Source organism: Patiria miniata, unplaced genomic scaffold, assembly GCF_015706575.1.
Source record: "Patiria miniata isolate m_02_andy unplaced genomic scaffold, ASM1570657v1 HiC_scaffold_6, whole genome shotgun sequence".
Classification (NCBI taxonomy): Eukaryota; Metazoa; Echinodermata; class Asteroidea; order Valvatida; family Asterinidae; genus Patiria; species Patiria miniata.
The window spans coordinates 18,819,830-18,838,598 of record NW_024037073.1 but is presented as its reverse complement, the minus strand read 5'-3'; the positions used below and the strand labels follow the sequence as shown (position 1 = coordinate 18,838,598).

Genomic DNA, 18,769 nt, shown 5'->3' with positions numbered 1-18,769 from the left:
CTTTCTTTCACACAGTACAAGAAAAGACGCTAGCTGATTTAAAAGAGTTCAGTAACACATTTAATGTAAGTACCTTAATATGTTGTTTGTCTGATTTTCAAATTTTTGAATATTTTTTCACATCTTAAAGGGTTCATGAATTGAATATTTGTAAGGAACACATTTGGTGCAACTTTCTGCTCTTCTTAAATGTATGAAAACTAGCTGACATCCCGTTTTGGTTAATTTTAATGGAAAGTGCACTTCTTTAAATGTTACTGTTATTTCAACCAATTTTCCCAATTGACATTACTCTTCGCCACATTTCAAACCCCCAAGACAAATACGCCTTAGCCGATCATGATCGGGTACCTCAGCTTGTTATTATAAAGCAGTTATTCATATCAGGGTAATAAGTAACAACTTCCCCATATGTGACCTGTTCTGTCAAAATGTAATGTTCTTTTTCCTTTTAATAGGTGGTTTAATATTTGAAACTGGTCATTCCTGGGCAAAGTTATGCTATTTTGAAGTTCATTGTGTTGAAAAGTAGAAAATTAAAGTTTGGGGTCTATTTTAAGACCTGTTTCAAGTGACATTTCTGTAACTGATATACCTTAACAAATCATCAAAAATACTATTTTAGTGCTCAAATGAGGGTTTTAAACTTTTATAGCATATTTTAGACATGTTCAAAATTACAAATATGCCAAAATTAGAAAATCGAAAAAAATCACCCCACAGCAGTTTTTGGTCCTATCCAAATTTCAAGCTCTGCCCAGAAGCGTCTGCTTTTGACAGAACAGGTCACATATTTATTGTTCCAATTTTTCCAACGGTAAGCATATTGCACTGGTAGAGAGGAATTTTGGCTTGTCGTGCACGTACATCTAGCAAATGACAATGAGTTTAATAGGTTTACGACAGAATTATCAGCATTAGCGCTGCAAGCACAGAATGGTGAATATGAGCTTAGAATTCCATTGTTAGCCGAGCCGTGGACTTGGGCACCGATTTGATCAACCTAACAAGCCTCTTTGTCGGTTACAGTTAGAGGGTAAGACAACGGACGAGGATGCTCCTAGTATACCCAACACGCAGGCCTCCGCAGCCTCGGACGCCAAGCCGGTAACGACAGACAAGACGACGCCAACAGTGCCACCGGTGACCGAGGACAGGGAACCAGCCAAGGAGTCGGAGACCAGCTCTGGGAAATCCTCCCCCTCCCAGCCCAACAAGGACAAGGACAAACAGTTGAACCCGCTGGCTAAGCCATTCATTCCGGGGGTTGTGGTAAGTAAACGGCAGCACTGTGGTGAACTGGACTCTAACCCTAACTCATTTTGCTAGGATGCAACCTCAATCCTGCAGAATCCTCCAACTGCCTCCATGTAAAAGGAGCGTACAGCCTCAATCCTGCCAAATTCTCCGGTTATTTCTTGAACGTGGTCCTTGGAGGGGTAGCCACTGCCTCAATCCTGCAAAATCCTCCAGCAATCACTGTCAATATGTTGAGGCAGAGCCAGTGACATCCTGGAGCAGTGTGGACGATTTCAAGTATAATCTAGGCCTAAATGCATGCACGGCTGAGCATAAACAACACAAGGTCCGGCCCAAGACCTCGACACAGTGTGTCCTCCAAAATCAGCAACACATTTTTACCATGTAGCCTCAATCCTCTAAAATCCTCCATTTTTTGCAAAGAGGATTTTGGGGGATTTGGGAAGGTTAGGGTTAAAAGAAAAGAAAGTACATCATGTATGTATCCATGTGTTTTCGAGGTATCGGAAGGTTGATATTTGAATTTAACCCTAACCCCCTAAGCTCTGTTGCCCAGAAGCAGCCTGAATCCTCCAACATCCTCCAATGGCAAAGAGTTAACAACTCTAAGTACCTGAATCCTTCAAAATCATCCGCTCTTTGTTGCTTGAGGCCTCTGCCTGGATCCTCGAAATCCTCCACTGGGTTTGCCAGCATGCTATCACATCAGATTTCGTGTGCCCCCCAGCACGTAACCAGTCACTTGGCCCATTTTTTTTTAAAACTGGGATTTTGGGCTCACTAGAAAAAAACATTGATTAAGCCTTTTGAAGGATGTACAGAATGTGGGAATCAAACAAAATCTGATGGAAAATGGGAATCAGACAAAATCTGACGGAATATGGGAATTGGAAAAAATCGGATGGAATATGAGAATCAGACAAAATCTGACGGAATATGGGAATCGGACAAAATCTGACGGAATATGGGAATCAGACAAAATCAGATGGAATATGAGAACCGGCTAAATCTGACGGAATATGGGAATCAGACAAAATCTGACGGAATATGGGAATCAGACAAAATCTGACGGAATATGAGAATCGGACAAAATCTGATGGAATATGGGAATCAGACAAAATCTGACGGAATATGGGAATCAGACAAAATCTGACGGAATATGAGAATCGGACAAAATCTGACGTAATATGGGAATAATTTGTCGTTCCAGTTTTCCAAATGAACTCCCTAGGAAATTTACAAATGAACAAAATTGAAAGCTTAATCGATTCATTATTCTAGCTTCTTACGCCTAAAGCCCGGTTCATACTTCAAGCGAAAGCAAGTGCGAAGCGAAATTTATGTCGTCAACAATTGTGGACGCACTTCGAACGCATTGTTGACGTCACGAATTTCGCTTCGCTTTCGTTTCGCGTGAAGTATGAACCGGGCTTTAATCTGAATGATTTTTGTCTGTAAACACATGGTAAAACGTATTAAAGGCTGTATCTCAAAATACGGCCGTGCGACATCCAAATAGTTTTGTGCCAGAGGGTCACAAACATATGTGAAACGCTTAATCAAGTTATTTATTTCTTTTCTTTATTCCCTTCCAGGCAACGCAGCGAGCCATGCCGACCAAGACCCCGACTCCACCCAGGCCCCAGTCCATCAGCCCCAGTCCCATCATCCTCCAACAACATCCCAACCAGTTCCCCCAGGGGCCTTACATCCTGTCTGGTAACCCGGCTTACCCGGGCACGTATTCCATGTCGCAGCAGACGGCGGTGGCCCAGGCCCACGCTTCTCAGATGGGCCCTAAGATGCTTCACAAAAAAAGTAAGATATCCTTGTTTCCTTTGTGAACCCCCCCTCAACCCCTTCCTCCCCCCTCCCCAGCATTTGATTCCACATTTGCGGCTCTAGGTAAAACTTCTGGAGGCAAAAATGGACATTTGTTTATCGATTTTAACCTAATTGTAATAGAATCATTGTAAGACTAATTCGTCGACAGCCATTTTCTGCAGTGGCACCAGGATCGTGCGAGTCACGTAATGCGCACGTACTCTGGGGTCCTCCGACAAATAGGGCTACCAAAATGCGCGCGCGGCTCATCTTTAAGATTGCGTGTGGCATGTGGGTGGCACCACCGCCAAAATGGCTTCTCATTTTGTTTGGCGATTTACACTATGGACCAGTTCATACTCCACGCAAAACAAACTGGATGCAATTTTCAGGCATGCAACTTTTCCCTCGGATCAGCTGATTTCCTCTTTTTTTACTTCCCATGTGTGGCATTGAAAATAGAAAAACACTGTACAAAGTCTGGGAAAAATTTAAATTTCCTTTTTTTTGTTGTGATTTCCCAGTTGCATGCCTGAATTTTTTGTTGTTGATATTTCATGTAAGGGAGTTGCTCTGTGGATTGGCAAAGGTTGTACACGTTTCAACTCGAAGGAGTTTTACAGGCATGCAACTTTTCCTCGGATCAGCTGATTTCCTCTTTTTGTACTTCCCAAGTGTGCCATTGAAAATAGAAAAACACTGTACAAAGTCTGGGAAAGATTTGAATTTCCTCTTTTTTTTGTGACTTCCCAGTTGCATGCCTGGTTTTACTGCGAATGTTTTGTGTCGTCAAATCGGCATAACGTCCGTACTCATGCCATGTATGAAACAACATTTTAGATAAGTCTTCACATGTAGCACAAAATGGAAATGAAGCGAATTGTTTCTTTATAGAGTACCAAATAGAGTGCAGGGATGACAGTGCATGCATTTCCATCCGAACATGGTTTTCTTTCTTTAGCAGTCCTTGTGGGGGGAAAAAATGCATTAACCCTAACTCCCTAGCATGATTTACTAGGAACCATGCCCATCCTGGCAAATTCCAACACCATATCGGAAACTGCACACACATACTTCTGACTTAGATTCTGGAGGTGTGCCAACCCAATGTAAAAGATTGTCGGTTTAGGGGTACTGTACCCATCCTGACAGATTCCAACAAAACATGCCGTTGGGGTTTGATGGGTTGAGTTCTGTTAGGGTTGAATGGAATTAACGTTAAGCAGTCTTGTTTTAATGCTAATAAACCTATTTTTGTAATGTAAAAATCTTTTTCAGTTGATACCATTTGGTTAAATCAACGTTTTTTGGGGGTTTTTTTGGTGTGCATTCACAGTGCGTCGCGGTGATCGCCATCTTTATTTCTGTGTTGCATTTTGTCAAATTGTCTTCTTCATCATCATTTCACCCAAAAAATCATCCACAACACTCCTGTTGGTTTGAAATATCGCTAACTAGTTGGATGAGTCCAATTAAACCCAGATTTTCTTTTCTAGTTATAGGAACGGGGCCGTTACTACATAAGGCCCCCCCAAATGTCGGCTGATGACTGCAAATGGTGCCCGACTAAACTTAGTGCAAAATGTACAGGAGTCCAGAGAGTCCACATAAAGCTTATTCTCGATCATACCCCCATCTAAAAACACGTTAAAATTGTGCTGCAGCAGGATTCCAGTCAAACCAGTGAGTTTGGCGGTTTTGAGACATCATCTTTCATTGAAAAAAAAACTTTTTCATTTTGCCGACGTGCATGGCTACGGCGACGCGCGCGCATACCAGAAACCGGAGACTTTTTTTTTTTGGCCTTACTACATAATCGCCTTCTTTTGAAAGTGCAAGATTCTATTTCCAAATTGTTGTCTTACATTCATTCCCCTGGTTCAGGTTACCAGTTTGCCAGCTCCACCAACATGCCCAGGCCCCAGCCCCCGACAGACCTCCCTGCCCACGTCATCCCTCCCTCGGTAGCGGCGGGCCAGCCCTTGGTCTCGCCCATCAGCTTCCAGCACCATCCCAATCCGATGATGACGTACCAGACTCAGCAGGGCGTACCGGGCGCCTTAGCGGGGCAACAGATGATCCCGCAGGCTGGGCCGTACTCAATGTATCCCCCAAAAGTAAGTCCGTTCAAACTTAAATAATAATAATTTGGGAGGCTAATTATCCTTACTCGCAGCTAAGAAGCTGCATTGCGAAGGACGCCGCTACAACGTGGTCGACCCGCTGGCATGTAAAGGCGCAATTTGCGGTATTCATCGAGGGGCCCTTGCTATTTTGTGTGACAAAATTCGACTTTGGGTTCATGTCAACTTGTCCATGTTTGATATTTGCCCTTCAGTTGACGTTTTTACGATGAGAACAGTCGTATGCTCAAAATATTTGAGGTGATCCTTTAACGATCATCTAACTAATATTCCGGTAATCTCTGTGTGTCTGTCTGTATTTTCAATTATCTCCAGAACCGGGCACTGTATGAAGTTGACAATTGGGAGGTGTAATGCTCAGCACCCAAGAATGTGCAGTGTTGCGTTCAAAGTTGTTTGGATGAGCGGTTCACGATAAAGCTGCAAAAAAGCTGCAAATTTGCCCAATTTGTCTCATATCAAAGATAAAAGATTTTGGCCTGTGTGTGTGCATAGAGCTAGTTGAACTTCACTTGGGTGGTGGGGGGGGGGTGTTATTCCATTATCAACAATGGGTACTTCATTGGGGGGCTATTCCATTATCAACAGTGGGTCAATAAACACTGGAACACTTTTCTTTCTATAATTCCAGAAATCTCTGTGTGTCTGTCTAACATGTAAAAAATGTGTGTTCAACCTCTGAGTGTGCGTTCAACAACACCATTGAATTACGTGCGTTGTTCGCATGAGCAGCTCTCGCTGCAAAGAAACCAATACCATTGCCCCTTCGTAACAGGCACATTTGCACCTGGCACTGCCCTAGTTCTTTTCAGTTTCAGCAGAAAAATTAGAAACTTGGACCGTAAAGTATTTTGGAGAGATTTTCTGTTTGTATTTTGCCAGCCACATGGAGTTCCATTCAGACCAATGCAGCCCCAGCCTAGCATTCAAGGTGTACCTCAGCCACAGCCTGCACATCATATACATGCACTGCCAGACACTAACCTGCAGGGAAACTCCCCAGTATTAGGTAAGTGGCCACTCACCTAAAGGTAGAGTAGACCATTTGTGACCTGTTCTGTCAAAAGCAGACGTCTCTGGGCAGAGGTTGAAATTAAGATAGGGCCAAAAAATGCTGTGGGGGTGATTTTTTTCGATTTTCAAATGTTTGCATATTTGTAATCCTGAACATGTCTAAAATATACTGTAAAAGTTTGAAACCCTAATTTGAACTCTAAATATAGTATTTTTGATGATTTGTTGAGGTATATCAGTGAAAGAAATGTCTGTTTTGTGACGTTCGTGGCCATTTTCTCCGTTTTCTACTTTTCGACACAATGAACTTCAAAATAGCATAACTTTGCCCAGGAATGACCGGTTTCAAAAATTAAACCACCTATTAAAAGGAAAATGTACATATTTTCACAATATGAAAAAAAATCTCATTTTCGACCTTATGCCCAGAAAAGTCTGATTTTGACAGAACAGGTCACATTTGTCATTGGTGCATTTTTTTGTTCATTTGAAGCAACAAAAGTGCTCAAAATTTAAAGACAGGTGTTTAACAGCTAACCTGATGAAGCTTTAGCTCTGTGAATGCTGTGTATCCCGAGAAAACCACAATATTCTGGATCTCGATTTTCAATTCAAAAGTTGCCGAGTCATGACACAATCTGGAAATCAGCATTTGGGACATGATTCTCATTCAGCCGATTCGTGCTATGTGATGTCATACACGGAACCAACGATTCTCGTTAATAATATCAACTGCACGCTTGTGCGTCGTCTCAATGCCATTGCACCTATTCGCGGATTCGCCCAATTACAAACCAACTGCCAATGGAAATTTCCAAAAATGTGTCACTTGACACATCTTTGGGAATGACCATCTTTTATTGTTTTCTTCAAAATGACAGCATACCAGAACGAATAATTTCGCAGAGAGTTTAGTGCCATTACTATCTTTAAACCAAGTAAGCGTTTTAACAATAACTTGGTCTGTTACCTTTTGGATAGATGCAAATGAGCTACTCTACCTTATTGGGAAAATACAACATTTGCAAACATCAAAAAATAAAACTACCAAATCATTTTGAAATACCTTGCTGGACTGTTAGTGAATGACAGTGTAAAGCATCCTGTAAAATCATGGCACCTAGTATAATGTCATTTTCAAGAAAAGTGGTATTTTTGTATCAATTTCCAACGCTGGTCGGCCAACCAGCGTTGGAAAAAACTGGCTTTTTTTCAAATACTGGCCCCAATTGACCATCGCACTTGTTTGCAATCGATTACACACCAATGAACGGGTACAAGCCAGCTAGACTGGTTCCCTGACCTTACAATTCCCCAATGTATGTAAACTGCTCTGTTTCTTCGCATATGGAGTCAGGGAACCAGACTACAGGAAAATGATTGTTTTTCTTGGTTTTATAGCATTTTCAAACCCAAAACCTCAAAAAAGTCAGTGTAACTATATTTGCTATATATTTCCAACCCCCCAATTCCATCCATTTCTGAAAATTACAGCAAAAGCAAATGATGTATATTCCCTTTAAAAGAAAAAACATTGCTGCCTTTTGTGCAAGTTTCTACTCCTGTTAAATGTGTGAAAACTGTTTCACATCCCTTTTTGGTCAATTTTATTGAAAAGTGCACTTCTTTAGGCATTCAAAATTGTCCATGCTTTTCCAGACAATTGAGGGCACTGTTGTTGTGACATCGTTTCAGGAAGACACTGCTCAGTTTTATTTTTTCCGTTAAAATTGTGAACCCAAACATTTGCCCATTGAAAACATTTTCGAGAAAAGTTTGCTCACTGGCTTACTGCCATGCACTGACACAACAAATTACCAAAGAAAAAAAGCAAATCTACAACACTGTATACACAATTTTGGAAACTTTCAGTGCAATAATAGCTGTAACATTGAGGTTTCTGCCTAAAATGACCTCACAATTTCGCTAATGAATATAGAATATTTGCATTACCATAAAGACCAAAAATGCACCAAAATACCCTTGAAAATGGCAAAACGAAAATTGAAACTAGACACACAGGTGCACTTTCAAGGATTGCATTAAAGAAAATTACATAACGTGAGCCCTTTTAGTTGTGAGTGTAACAGAACGTATAAACTTATTGAACATTTTGGGACCTTTGAATACTCTTTTAGGAAAAGACATTGACATATCAGTAGAAAATCAAACAATAGCTCATTTGGTAAAGAGGTAACAGGTTCGCATCCCACTTTAAGTAAATTTCCTTTGTTTATCTGAAAATTGGAAACGAGAATCATTTGAAGTCAGTGCTATTTTTTATTTATTTATTTTTTTACCCCATTTCATGTTACACATAAATTTAAGCATCGCATAATCAGTGTTTGTAGTTGAATGCTTTTTGACAAGTTTCAACCCTGGTTTTCAAACACTTTTGACTTATTTAAATCTTTAAAGGGAATATACAACATTTGCAAACATCGAAAAATACAACTACCAAGTTTTTGCGAAATACCTTAACAGGATGTTGGTAAATGACAGTCTAAAGCATCCTGTAAAATTATGGCACCTGGTAATCTGTCATTTTCAAGAAAAGTGGTATTTTTGTATCAATTTCCAACGCTGATCGGCCGATCAGCGTTGGAAACAAATGGCTTTTTTTCAAATACTGGCCCCAATTGACCATTGCACTTGTTTGCAATCGATTACAAACCTATAAACGGGTACGAGCCAGCTAGACTGGTTCCCTGACCTTACAATTCCCCCAATGTATGTAAACTGCTCTGTTTCTTCTTATATGGAGTCAGGGAACCAGACTACAGGAAAATGATCGTTTTTCTTGGTTTTTATAGCATTTTCGAACCCAAAACCTCCAAAAAGTTAGTGTCAATATATCTGCTTTATATTTCCAACCCCCCAATTCCATCCATTTCTGAAAATTACAGCAAAAGCAAATGATGTATATTCCCTTTAAAGTGATCAGTGATATCTTATGACTGATTTCTTGACAGTATCCAGCACACAACTGCAAGCACAGGCAGGCCAAGTGCAACCACAAATGCATGCTCAATATCAGCACCAACAAGTGCAGCAGCAGCAACAACAACAGCAGCAGCAACAAGCCCAACAGCAGCAGCAACAACAGCAGCACGCAGCCCAACAATCAACACAGCAATCCCAACAGCAGCAGCAGCAACAGCCACACCACCACCATCCCCAACCCCAACCCGTGGTGCACCTCCAACAGCAGCAGCAGCAGCAACAGCAGCAGCAGCATCAGCACCCACATGCCCAGCCGCACACCACGCCACCCCAGCAACAGAGCCACGGGGCCCAGCCCAGCGCCATGGCCCAGGCGACTCAGCAACAGCAGCAGCAACAGCAGCAGCACAGGCCCACCCCGAGTCCTGTACACCACATGCCGCTGCCACAGCACCAAGCGCACCAGCCGCCCCACGTCTCACAGACGCACCACCTCCAGCACCAACAGATTCTCTACAATCCAGCCCCCAGCACCATGCAGCAGGGTCCTCCATCCATGGCGGTGCAGTCCAGTCAGTTCCAGCAGTTTGGCGGGCCGCATCAGTACATGCCGCAGTACATCACCGCCGCGCCGCCGGCGACTAACATCACCAACGTGACGCGGATGCACTCGGAGCCGCACCCGCACCCTACGCAGGCTAACGTGACGTTAGTACCACAGCCTGGACAGACCATGAACCACATGGTGCCCAATCCTAGCCACTTCCCACATATACTGGCACAAACGCAAGGTAAGCTAGCCACACAGTACAAATTTTCTTTGAATTTACGTAGTTATCGTCTCCTGTTTCGTCCCATGTGTTCATCCTATTCCACAGTTTGATATACCCACGAACCAATTTTAACCCAAGTCCTGTGATTCCATCATTAGTTTAGTGCAATCCATGACTAAACTTATGGTTTTCATTTCATACTATGTGTCTGATTTTAGGCTTTGCATGGTGGAGTATCGGTATCGTTTCAGTTTGCGGTAACACCATGTGGTAATAACTACTGCTTAGAAGATTTCTGGTTTTGAAAAGATCAGAACAAAAACTACTGAAACGATCAGAACAAAAGCTACATGGCAAACGTTGATAATAAGCAGGACAAGTTCTTTTCAGAACTAAATATCTACTGAGCAGTATATTTATTACCACATGGTGTTACGGCAAACCAAAACGATACTATGTGTCATTAACAAAATATAGCTCAAGTTAAAAACTGTCTGCCATTTACAGAGGAATGGTCAAAAACTAGTTTGTCCACGTCTATGGCAGTCATGTAGACCTAGTTACAATTATTGCAGTTCTTTGTGCGTGCTGTGCTATTGTGTTGACCATATCTCGTAGACTTGCGTGTGGACAAACTGGTGTTTGACCAACTTTCTTTAAACCATCGCCATTTCTTAATGTAGGCTTTTTTCCCAGTGCCGTTTCACCATATACATGTACCAAGAAGATGCTGTAGTTTAAAAGGAAGATACAACATTTGCAAAAATCACAAAACGAAATGATCAAACCATCACGAATTGCCTGACTGGATTGTAAGGGAATGACAGTCTAAAGCATCCTTTAAAATCGTGGCTCCTGGTGTGCTGACATTTTCAAGAAAAACTGTATTTTTCCAACACTGGTTGGCCGACCAGCGTTGGAGAAAACTGGTTTTTCAAAAACTATTCCTAATTTTTCATTTTTAGTTATGCTGACTTTTTTTTTGCAATTGATTACACACCTGTGAAGGGGTACACGCCTGCTAGACTGATTCTCTGACCTTACAATTCCCCCTAAGGGTGTTAATTGCTCCATTTCATCTTAAGTGGGGCCAGGGAACAAGACTACAAGGACACGATAGGTTTTCTTGGTTTTTCCAGCATCTACAAGCCCAAAACGTGAAACAAGTCATTTTAACAATATTTTCTATAACATACTAATCCTCCAAATCCATTTATTTCTGAAAATTGCAGCAAAAGCAAATGTTGTACATTCCCTTTAAGAAAATATTGAAACAATTTCAAGATGTCTCCCCAATTCCAAGAAATCTGCGTCTGAAAAACTGTAAACAATATTTTGGACCACCCTGTTCATTGTCAGTGCCAAGAATGGTGTCAAGTTAATTTATCTGAGAAATATTGGATGTTTCTGTATTTCAGCAATGGGTCAGGCTCATGGACAGGTACAGGCATACCAGCACGGCAACTGAGAAGAAAAAGCCACGTCAACGGGATGGCTTCTGAAATATGTAAGTCAAAACAAAACAAAAAACTCAGTAAAAAAAAAATCAGCAAATTCACAAATTATTTATTCACATTCTTTTTCAGCTTCAAAAATAAAAAATACCAAATTGATTTGCATTCATGAATCGAGGGCTCCTCTAGCCTTGGTTCAAGCCTGGATTTGGCTGTTTTTACGCTTCTCGGTCTCTGGAACAGCCAATAAGCAGCGGCAGTAGAGGGCACCATCAACACGATGAGTCAACTCCAGTCTTTGGGAATTTTGGCACTCAGACCGGAGAAATTCCAAGCATACCTCATGCACGCTATATCCAAGCTAATGCACACAAGGGAGGAACGCTCAGAATTTCTTGGGTCCGAGCGCCAACAGTCTCAAAACCACAGACATGTAAACGCAAAGACTGCCAGTCGTGCGCGTAAAACCGTGATTTGGAAAAGTATGGGCAAAACGTTTGTTGACAGCGGGAGTAACCGCGCGACGCACTTTCAATGCAGCTACGCGCTTAGTACAGTACATACATGCACATACAGTACATACATTTTTGGTGTTAATAAAGGCTTTGTTACTCAAAAATCTGCATGAAAAAGTTGGGTACTGTCTTGTTTTTTAATCTACCGCAATCATACTTACTACTCAAGGGATTTGTTTACAATCGAAAAATAACTTCATAGAATGTTTTGATTGGAATTTTAGTCGTGCGCGTCGCAGATCACGAAATACGCATGTAGTTTTGAATAGGACGTGGTGGTCTTTGTCTGTGATCAAAACGCAGTTTTCATCATGCTGAAAACTATTTGCCTATTTTGCATTTTTACTTAATGTCTTTTTCTTTGTGTTTGTCTTAACAGAATGCTTTTTATACATACACCGAAGGGAACCACGTACCACGAAGAAGAAAAATCTACTAGCAAGCTGAACAGTGGTCGTAACAAAATTCCAAAGCTGCTCGTACAACAAAAAGAAACCTTTGACATAGCGCTTCAGTCTTTTTAAAGGTTTTCTAATATAATTTTTTTTTTTTTTATTTCTAATTGGGTGGTGGTTTCTTGGGGGAAACCTACCTCAATTTTGAAATGGCAAAACTTACATTTGTTATAATGTTCATTTCCGGTAACGTGAATTTTTTAAAGCAAAAAAAAATTACAGGCTCTTTAACGCATCGTTGGGTTGTTTACAGCCGTTGGACATAAGTGGTTTTGAGAAATGTAGGGCTGAGACATTTTCCTCAAATTTTCGAGACTGTTCCAGTTTCATAGAAGCTGCTTTTTTTAATAAGTACGATTATTTATGCCAAATCCTTAAAAAGTTGCAGTGATTTTTTTTTTTTACACAGAGTCACAGAGACGATTAGGACTTGTTGATGCAATTCCACTTTTCTGTAGAAAACTCCTGCCCCCGAGGAATAACGACTTTAATACACGTACCCTCGTATTTTGATGGAAACATTTCAATGTCGGCCTTAAAAAGTTCCAGAGACTCGCAACTAGTAATAGTTACAGGGGTGTTGACATTCATTCAGTGCGCTTTGCAAACTGATCTTATTTTCCCGGCAATAGCGCAATAAACAGATATTCAGAATAGGTGATGAGACTATTTAAAAAAATACATTAAAAAGTCACAAATGTGGAAGTCTTTAGCTCACAAGATTGATTAACCAAACGGAAGGAGAAACCAAAAAAAAGCAAGAATGCAAACATTTTTTGGACGGCAAATCCAGGCTTTTGGACAAAGCAAGAGACATTTTTGCATGTTTTTTAATTTAAGTATTTGGGGTTTTTTTTAATGAAAATTCATGAAGTTGGGTGCGTGTGCAAAACAGTGAGAGTGTGTGTGTGAGTGTAAGGAGAGAAGTGACATAGATAATTAATTAAGAACATTGCATTCAAGAATCTCTAGTTAATGAGGAGATGTTTAACTACATGTATAATTAAAAACTGTCTTAATTTTTGTTCCTTTTTCAATTTTCCCTCATAAATATGTCAACTAGGACTTAAATTTATTGAACGAGGTCCCGTAACGAGAAAATGGCTTCACAAATCCTTTTTTTTTCCCCCTCAAATTTATTTATTGGCTCAAATGTTTTTATTATTCCTTAATATGGCGATAAGTCTTCAGTTTGGTGGAAACGTTCTGTTCTGATGCGACAATCCTTCTTTAAAAAGATTCACATTCCTTCTGTGAAGCCATTTTCCTAATTATGTTTAAAAAAAAAAAATTCGGATGTCTAGATCAAACTTTTTGTCAATTTAAAAGAAACGGTCTCGCCCATTTTTCTCTTAAAAAAAAAATATCTTAATATAAAATATACTGGGCTTACATAACTGCAGTGAATACTCATGTTCCTACATAACAAAAAGTTACGCTAAGGATTTTTAATGAAAACCCCTCATTTATGGCCTCAAATTCCCCCAAATCATTTGACTATGCATCAGGTCAATTGTACTGCGTTACGTAGCGGTTTCTTTATTAAGTAATTTATAAAAGAGGAAAAAAAATGAAATAAAAAAAATTCAAAAAAAAAAAATTTAAAACAAAAATAAAAAAAACTGAAAAAAATAAAAAATACAAAAAATATAAAAACCACTTACTGTCTCTTCGTGTCAATTTGTCTAAAGTTGTTGCATTCACCAGTATTTTGTGATAGTTCTTAAAAAGCCAGTAAGAACATTGTTCAACGTCGGGCAACAATCTACTCGAGAACCGTGCTTGGAAGCGATGCCTGAAATTGTATTGTTTAGTAAGGGAGGGGGGAAAATGAAGTTGGTTTTGAATTGGTAATAAAAATGTGCCCACGGACACACTTTTTAAAAATTTGACTGCAAAGACTTCCAGTCTACAAATTATAAATTGCAGATATATTAGCTAGATTTGTACATTTTTTAAAATCGAAAATACCAGAAATGTAATCAGACCACAATTGTGCAAAGGTTTCCCTGTTTTCTAAAGTGTATCTAGACTAGACGACAACATTTTGGATGTTGTGGTCACGTGATACCAACTTTCAGCAAATGGGATTCAACCATTGAACCAAAGGATAAGATCGGAGTACATATTTCATAGGAGTACGATTTTTAACATGACACCGGGGGTTGTCGCATTGACGTCACAGGGCCCGTGGACGACGGTCGACCGTATCTACCGGGATCGAGCAGAAACTTCAAGTTAAACAGGTTAGTTTTTATCATGACGTTTTATGCATCATCCTTCAGATTTTGCGCAATTTTGTTGCCCAGAAATGTGCACAAAATACAAATGATTCTATATAGCTTTAATAGTTTCGGATATTTATTCTGGAAGTCGTGTATAGTTAGGTTAAGGATGTCTCAAATTTTTTACAAGTTTGTTCAAAAATTACTTTTGCAAATGACACTGACAGTCAATTCCAAAATGAATCTAAATCAGCTCAAGCATCTTTCTCCTCAGGATTAACTCATGTTTTTTTCATCATGTATTATCTCAGTGAAGGTCGTTCATTTCAAAGATTTTGAAAAGACATTAATATGGAACTGAGAAACATTTCTAATTTTGTTTGAAAATACTTGACTGAAAATGAACTTGACTCTCCATAGACTTTGTACACAACCAAAGAAGTGGCGTCTGGATACTACATTCTTTCCTTGACTTTTCCTGCTGGTGTCATCGCCCACTGTTTAGGTAAGTCTCAAAACATAACAGTGTCTTTTTGTTCTCTTATATGGAACGGGGTCCTAAACTACACGACTGCCATTGTTTTTTTCCAATGAATTTAAATGATGAACCCACCCCAAATCCTGCTCTTGCTGGACCTGAAGGGCCGGTGTGGTGTAAAATTAGGACTCCTATGAAAAACGGACTTATTGACTGTATTGCGCATGGCTCATTGATCAGAACAATGAGAACTCATTGCATGTGAGCCTTAGGAGCATACTCTATTTTGACAGTCAAAGACTGACAGAGTATATTTTCCTCGATTGAGACTTTCTGGTCATTCATTTCCCCTTAAAATTGTTTTAGTCGTGCTCTCCTGCCCACCCCCCCCCCCCAAACTTGAAAAATAGTGCAAGTCAAAGGGAATATATTTGCTTTTGCCGTAATTTCAGAAATAGATGGATTTGGTCGGTTAATATTTTATACCAAATATTGTTACACTGACTTGTTTGAAGTTTTGCATTAGCAGATACTGAAAAAACAATCATGTTTCTGTAGTCTGGTTCCCTGACCCCACTTAAGATGAAACAGACCAATTTATAGACGTCGGGGAATTGTAAGGTCAAGGAACCAGTCTAGCTGGCTTGTACCTGTTCATAGGTGTGTAATCGATTGCATACAAATGCAGACAAACTAAAATTGGTAAACTGGGGGCAGCTTTTTTAAAAAAAGCCAGTTTTTTCCAACGCTGCTCGGCCGACCAGCTTTCAAAATTGATACAAAAATACCACTTTTCTTGAAAATGACGGCACACCAGGTGCCATGATTTACAGGATGCTTTAGACTGCCATGCACTAACAGTCCAGTACAAATGTTTCAAAATAATTTGGAAGTTTTGTTTTTTGATGTTTGCAAATATTGTATATTCCCTTTAACCTTGCGCGATCCCCCTGCCTGGCATGCTGGCAGTATTTATACAGTCAGTTATTAAGCACCCTCTTCAGTGTACCTAACCAACAACAATGACGACATTTGACCCCTAGATGACCTTTGACCTCAAATGTCTCAAGTCATCTGAAGTTCCCCTACCCAAAGATTATTGTCATCAAGTTTGGTTGAGAGTGAAGTCCGACTTTTCATATGACGGCACTAAACAGTTAAACCTAACCAAAATGGAACACACAGACACACAGAAGGAATACACTATCGCAATATATATCCCGCTTTCTGGCTTAAACGCTAGGGGGATAAGACCAAAAAAACAAAACAGTTCTGCTTCCGGTTTCCCTACCTACCCTATTCTGGCAGCCCCTACCCTATTTTTTTATGGGAAAAATGAGAAAAAAACCCACCCAAAACCATCAATTTCTACCTTTTACCCTTAACTACACGCAGACGCCTCCATATGATCGTACACAAAAAAATTGGGCCCCCCCCCAAACAAAATTCCCTACCTACCTACCCTATTTTCGAATGCCATGTTATCGGAAGCAGAACTGTTTTTTTTTTGGTCTAAAAAGTACAGAGTTTTGGGAAGATGAAAATCACAGCTACATCAATATGAAACAAACTTTGTACAAAAGTCCTTTTTTATTATTTTTTAATTTTTTTATTTATTGGCAACTGTTCATAGTGAGTTGCGGAAATATATAATTTAAATATTCATCAAACAACCACAGAAGTCGGTTACAATGTGACGGGTGTTTATAAAACATGTTAACTTACAATTTGAGTACCTTTCCAAAATAGAGTGTAACTTTTTCCGGTAAAAAATGTTCTTAGTTCACAAAGACAGATCAAAACTGAAGCAAAATGGCTAGAAATCACATGAAAATACACCATTTTGATTAACGCAATTCAAAATGCAAAGCATCTATCTTAACTGTAAAACTGTAAAAGTGCCAAACAAAAACGCAATGCATAATTTTTTTTTGAAAATAGTTTGACCTTCCCATCACAACATAAACGTATGTGACTTTTCACAGAGAACTTGCAATTTGTTTTGGTCAACAACAACAAAAATAGATAAAAATAATCAATTTGTTATCTTTAAATATCTTAGAACAGGAGCAAATTCTACAATATTCCAACTAACTCTACTTTCAGCTCTTAAATATGTCACAATGTAGTCACTGTTTTTCTTAAAATAAAAATAGTTTATATATTTTTCAGCAATTAACTTACAGTAGGTAAATAGTCCTAACAATGAACACGAAAAGCAAGTCGTCTTCCATTAAATATCAACTCGATCAATATTTGTTCACAATTGTTTTATAATACACTATTCAACACAAATTTCACAACGGTATTTTTTGTTTTCAAATATAAGTTCAACAAACGAATTAGAGGATGATAGATATTAATCTATGAACATCAGATAAATGATATGGTGCATAAAGTTCTGTTGATCAAAATGTCTAAACTTCCGATTGCTAAAGTCTTACATTGTCAACGTTCGCAGAGACCACACAAAATGATTTTTAAAGATTGGATGCATTTGTCATTGCTTCTTATCTATTCAAAGCATTTTTTACATGTGTATTTCTCTTTCTAAATACATTTAGGGGAGTCAGGTTGGCATAGCGGTTCTTTCCTCGCCTTCCACCGCTGTGACTAGGGTTCGAATCCCGCCTGGGCCAATATGTGGATTTGGTTTTCAGTCCCTATCTGATTCCGTGGGTTTTCCCCAGACTATTCTTCTGGGCTTTTCCTCCCACCTCTAAAACTGTAATTTCTTCTCATTGTCTTTTCTCTAAGTTGGTGTGATGTTTCCCCCGGGATGCTTTGCCGACTATATGATACAGATATATAGTCGGCAATGTAAGTATACATTTAGGGGAGTCAGGTTGGCGTAGCAGTACTTTCCTCGCCTTCCACCGCTGTGACCCGGGTTCGAATCCCGCCTGGGCCAATATGTGGATTGGGTTTTCAGTCCCTGCCTGATTCCGTGGGTTTTCCCCAGACTATTCTTCTGGGCTTTTCCTCCCATGTCTATAACTGTAATTTCTTCTCATTGTCTTCTTTCCAAGTTGTGCACAGTCTTTTTTATAGAAAGCAATAAAATTAAAAATTAAAAACCTCACCAGAATGGCAACCGAAAGCGGTTACAGCTTGCCAAATTTAGTTTCCTTTAGTCAGTCACAACCAACTTGTAGATACTGACCTAATTACAAGCATTTTCTTCCTCCAACAAAAATGATAACAATATCATATATCTTCATGTTGCATGTTTACATCAATATATACATTCAGCAGTTTCTGTAAGCAATGCTTCTTAATAATATAATCAAAACCTCGCTGTACTTTTCAAGGCATGATAATCCATCTGCCAAGATATTCAGCATTTGTAAAGGTTCACTGCTTTTTCTTCACAAGGAAAGAATGATATGCCACACACTTAATAATATACATGTACACAATTCTACTTTCGTGGATGCACTAGTAGAAAGTAAATGTTAAGAAAAAGAGTAAAAGATTGTCTCTTTGACCAAGGCACTTTCCAAGTCTACATTTCAAAATCATGCATTCCAATCTGCAGCAAATTTCTCCGTTAACAATTGATGTGTCAAAACCACTCGTTGATAAGACATTCGTCTTCTTTCAATTTTTTTTAGTATAAACCTACATTTTTTCAAAACTAAGATTCTATTTTGTTTTTGTGTACTTACTTGTGGTCAAGATGCT

General features: G+C 39.5%; 1 protein-coding gene and 1 long non-coding RNA gene across 2 annotated transcripts in view; both read left to right on the top strand.

The window, feature by feature from the left end:
- LOC119743171 (putative uncharacterized protein DDB_G0271606) overlaps window positions 1-13,982 on the top strand; it is a 32,162-nt gene extending 18,180 nt beyond the window's left edge. Inside the window, exons 11-18 of the mRNA XM_038219547.1 lie at window positions 16-65; window positions 1,030-1,272; window positions 2,856-3,078; window positions 4,969-5,201; window positions 6,111-6,237; window positions 9,215-9,976; window positions 11,377-11,465; window positions 12,307-13,982. Of these exons, the coding sequence (XP_038075475.1) occupies window positions 16-65; window positions 1,030-1,272; window positions 2,856-3,078; window positions 4,969-5,201; window positions 6,111-6,237; window positions 9,215-9,976; window positions 11,377-11,426 (1,688 nt within the window). The 3' untranslated portion in view covers window positions 11,427-11,465; window positions 12,307-13,982. The remainder of the gene's footprint in view (window positions 1-15; window positions 66-1,029; window positions 1,273-2,855; window positions 3,079-4,968; window positions 5,202-6,110; window positions 6,238-9,214; window positions 9,977-11,376; window positions 11,466-12,306) is intronic.
- Window positions 13,983-14,472: 490 nt separating this feature from the next.
- LOC119743172 overlaps window positions 14,473-18,769 on the top strand; it is a 15,746-nt gene continuing 11,449 nt past the window's right edge. Inside the window, exons 1-2 of the long non-coding RNA XR_005272988.1 lie at window positions 14,473-14,628; window positions 15,028-15,112. This is a non-coding gene — a long non-coding RNA (uncharacterized LOC119743172). The remainder of the gene's footprint in view (window positions 14,629-15,027; window positions 15,113-18,769) is intronic.